Source organism: Colobus angolensis, unplaced genomic scaffold (assembly GCF_000951035.1).
Source record: "Colobus angolensis palliatus isolate OR3802 unplaced genomic scaffold, Cang.pa_1.0 Scaffold442, whole genome shotgun sequence".
In the NCBI taxonomy this organism is placed as follows: domain Eukaryota; kingdom Metazoa; phylum Chordata; class Mammalia; order Primates; family Cercopithecidae; genus Colobus; species Colobus angolensis.
In genome coordinates, this window is record NW_012117844.1 from 547044 (window position 1) to 550248 (window position 3205).

At 39.1% G+C, this 3205-nt stretch overlaps 1 protein-coding gene across 1 annotated transcript in view; it reads left to right on the plus strand.

The window, feature by feature from the left end:
• Nucleotides 1-3205, plus strand: part of PNPT1 (polyribonucleotide nucleotidyltransferase 1) — a 62413-nt gene that overhangs the window by 37776 nt on the left and 21432 nt on the right. Inside the window, exon 15 of the mRNA XM_011957443.1 lies at nt 650-686. Coding sequence (XP_011812833.1) covers nt 650-686 — 37 coding nt within the window. The remainder of the gene's footprint in view (nt 1-649; nt 687-3205) is intronic.

Here is a 3205-nt window from a genome sequence, read left to right on the forward strand (position 1 = left end):
GTGTTAGCCAGGATGGTCTCGATCTCCTGACCTCGTGATCCGCCCGTCTTGGCCTCCCAAAGTGCTGGGATTACAGGCTTGAGCCACCGCGCCCGGCCGGTTTCTATTTCTTATAAAATGCACTGGGCCAATGACCTGCTATAATCCTCTCTAGCTCCCAAAATCTGTGATTCCTTTAGTCCTCTGAAGGAATTTGGTTTTTAGATTTCTTTCTCCAAAGCTACAGTTTATGATCGTGCAGATTCTGCCCCATCCCAGGACTTTTTCTTCATTTCTCATATTGACTGGGAGAAGCATTGTAGCTCTGAGATTTAACTAAGGTGAGTATAGCATTTAGGATTCTCTCAGTAGTTATTAATGCTTAAAAATACATCTATTGTCTTGTCTTAGTATTCAAATCTGGATATTTAAGGACTTATATTTAAGGCAAAATTGGTTTCCTAAATCTGTACAATTCATTCATAAGCCCCAGAAGAAAATATCATGTCACAATCATCCTTCTAATTAATTCTTTGGTTTTCAGTTTCAGTCTGATTTTTCATTAACACCTAGTTGTTTTGTAAAATCCCCTTAAATCTGTTTTAGTTGTGTTTTGAAATAAATATGTTTTTTCCTATGATGTTTTTAATATTATGCCTTTTATTTGTAGTGGGATAAAAGATAAAAATTTCATGCTGCACTATGAGGTAAGGTGAATTTTTTTCCCCAAAATTTTATTTTATTAATTTTTATGAGACAAGGTCTCACTCTGTTGCCCAGGCTGGAGTGGAATGGTGCAGTCTCAGCTCACTGCAACCTCTCCCTCCCAGGCTCAAGACATCCTCCCGCCTCAGCATCCCAAGTAGCTGGGATTACAGGCTTGTGCAACCACAATTGGCTAATTTTTCTATTTTTTTCTAGAAATGGGGTTTTGCCATGTTGCTCAGGCTGAAACATTTTATTTTTAAAAACTTCCAGGATACAGTAAAGTTGAAAGAACTTTACAGTGACTATCCATATATCCACCATCTGGGTTTTACCAATAATATTTTACTTTTCTAGTTTTATCATATATCTAGTAAGGTCAGTTTGGGGCTACTATTTTATTGCTTATAGAAGGCATGGCAAGCTTTGTGTAGAATGATAAATAGAGATATAGTATTTTTAGAGAGTACTTTAGCACTCTCTAAAGTACTACTTTAGAGAGATAAGACATAAGTACTTTAGAGAGATAAATAGTACTTCTCTAATCAACAACTTCCTGTTTTAAGTCATTAAGTCATGCATAAAATTTAAAGAAAGTATAGCAGACAATATCGTTTTAGGTAAAAAAAAAAAAAAAAAAGTCATGCCTGTATACATGTGTGTCAAACAAAAGTAGAGTTTTTTAAATACCTCAACTGACAAATCACCTTATTCGCTCATTGAAATGTTCATATTTATACTCAGTTGATTGGTAGTAAAAGATGAGACATTTAATATTAAGTTACTTTATATGAGATGATTCTAGATAATTGAGTTTGTGATTGACTTTATTCACAACAAATCCTAAGGGACTAGACCTAATATAAAGTACTTTTAATTGTATTATTTGAAGAATATACATGGAGAGCAGGGCATGGTAGCTCATACCTGTAATCCCAGCACTTTGGGAGGCTGAGGAGGGAGGATTGCTGAGCCCAGAAATTCAAGACCAGCTTGGGCAACATAGTGAGATCCTGTCTCTACAAAAAAATCTAAAAATTAGCCAAGCATGGTGGCATCTGCCTATAGTCCCAGCTACTCGGGAGGCTGAGATGGGAGGATTGCTTGAGCCGAAGAGGTTGAGAATGCAGCAAGCCATTATCACCCCGCTGCACTTCAGCCTGGGCAACAGAGTGAGACCCTGTCTCAAAAAATAAAAAGAATACAACATGAGAGACTTATGTAAAGTAGCAAGTCATTTCGCTTTTGTGTAACCCTTGTTGGCTGCCCAGAATCCCAGCATTTCACTTTTGCTGATTCTGCTGTAATCAATAGAGAACATTTTCATAGAAAGTATATGCTACAGAATATCCATAAACATCGAGATACATACAGGTCTTGAATCCCTTATAAATATCCTGTTCTGGATATACCCTGGTGCTACAGAAGCCAGAGAGGAATTGTAATTGAGTAAAGCAGTTTCTTTGTCATGAGCTGGAGAGCATGTGGCAGTCTTAAAAGGGCAGCTGTGCAAAATGGAGGTCTAGCTGATTATTGGGTAAGGGGGTTGGGGAGGGAGCTGGAGAAGGATATGGGCCGTTATTGCCATGTTTTATTTTTTTAAATCTCTTTATTATAAAATAAAGCATAGGTGCTGAAAACTATGTAAAACAAAGGATGGCTTAATAAGTTTTTATAAGGCAAATACCCTTGTAACCACCATCCAAGTCAGGAAATTTAACATTGCCAGCCACCTCAAAAGCCCCTCCAAGTTTTTCATCCCAATCTCAATACCCTTCGTCTCCTAAAAGTAGGTAACTACTCAAGTTTTACAGTAATCATCTTGGATTTCCTGGCTCCATTTCTAGATACTATAATTTAGTCTTGTTTTTTTTTCTTTAAAACGTTTGGTATTTCCTTTTCTGTTTTAGTTTGTTTGAGACAGAGTCTCACTCTGTCACCCAGGCTGGAGTACAGTGGCACCATCTTGGCTCACTGCAACCTCCATCTCCCGGCCTTAAGTGATCCTCCTGCCTCAGCCCCCCAAGTAGCTGGGACTATAGGCACCATCACAACCCTCTAATTTTCAGATTTTTTACAAAATGGGGTTTTGCCATGTTGCCCAGGCTGGTCTCAAACTCCTGGGTTCAAGCAGTCTGCCTACCTCAGCCTCCCAAAGTGCTGGGATTACAGACGTAAGCCACCATGCCTGGCCTGATATTTCTTTAAGTCTTTTTAAATCTATACATTTCTCTTCCATTACATTCTTTTTTTACAGTCTATCTGTTGAAGCCCCATAACCATTTGACTTATAGTCTCCCAGATTGGGGGTTGCTGATTGCTCACTCGTGGTGCAATTCAACATGTTCCTCTGCCTTCTCTATTTCCTGCAAATTGACTGCTAGATCCAGAGGTTTAATCAGATTCCTGCTCCATCCACTGCTTTTAAGAGCAGTGGCTCACGCCTATAATCCCAGCACTTTGGGAGGCCGAGGCGGGTGGATCACCTGAGGTCAGGAGTTCAAAACCAGCCTGACCAACA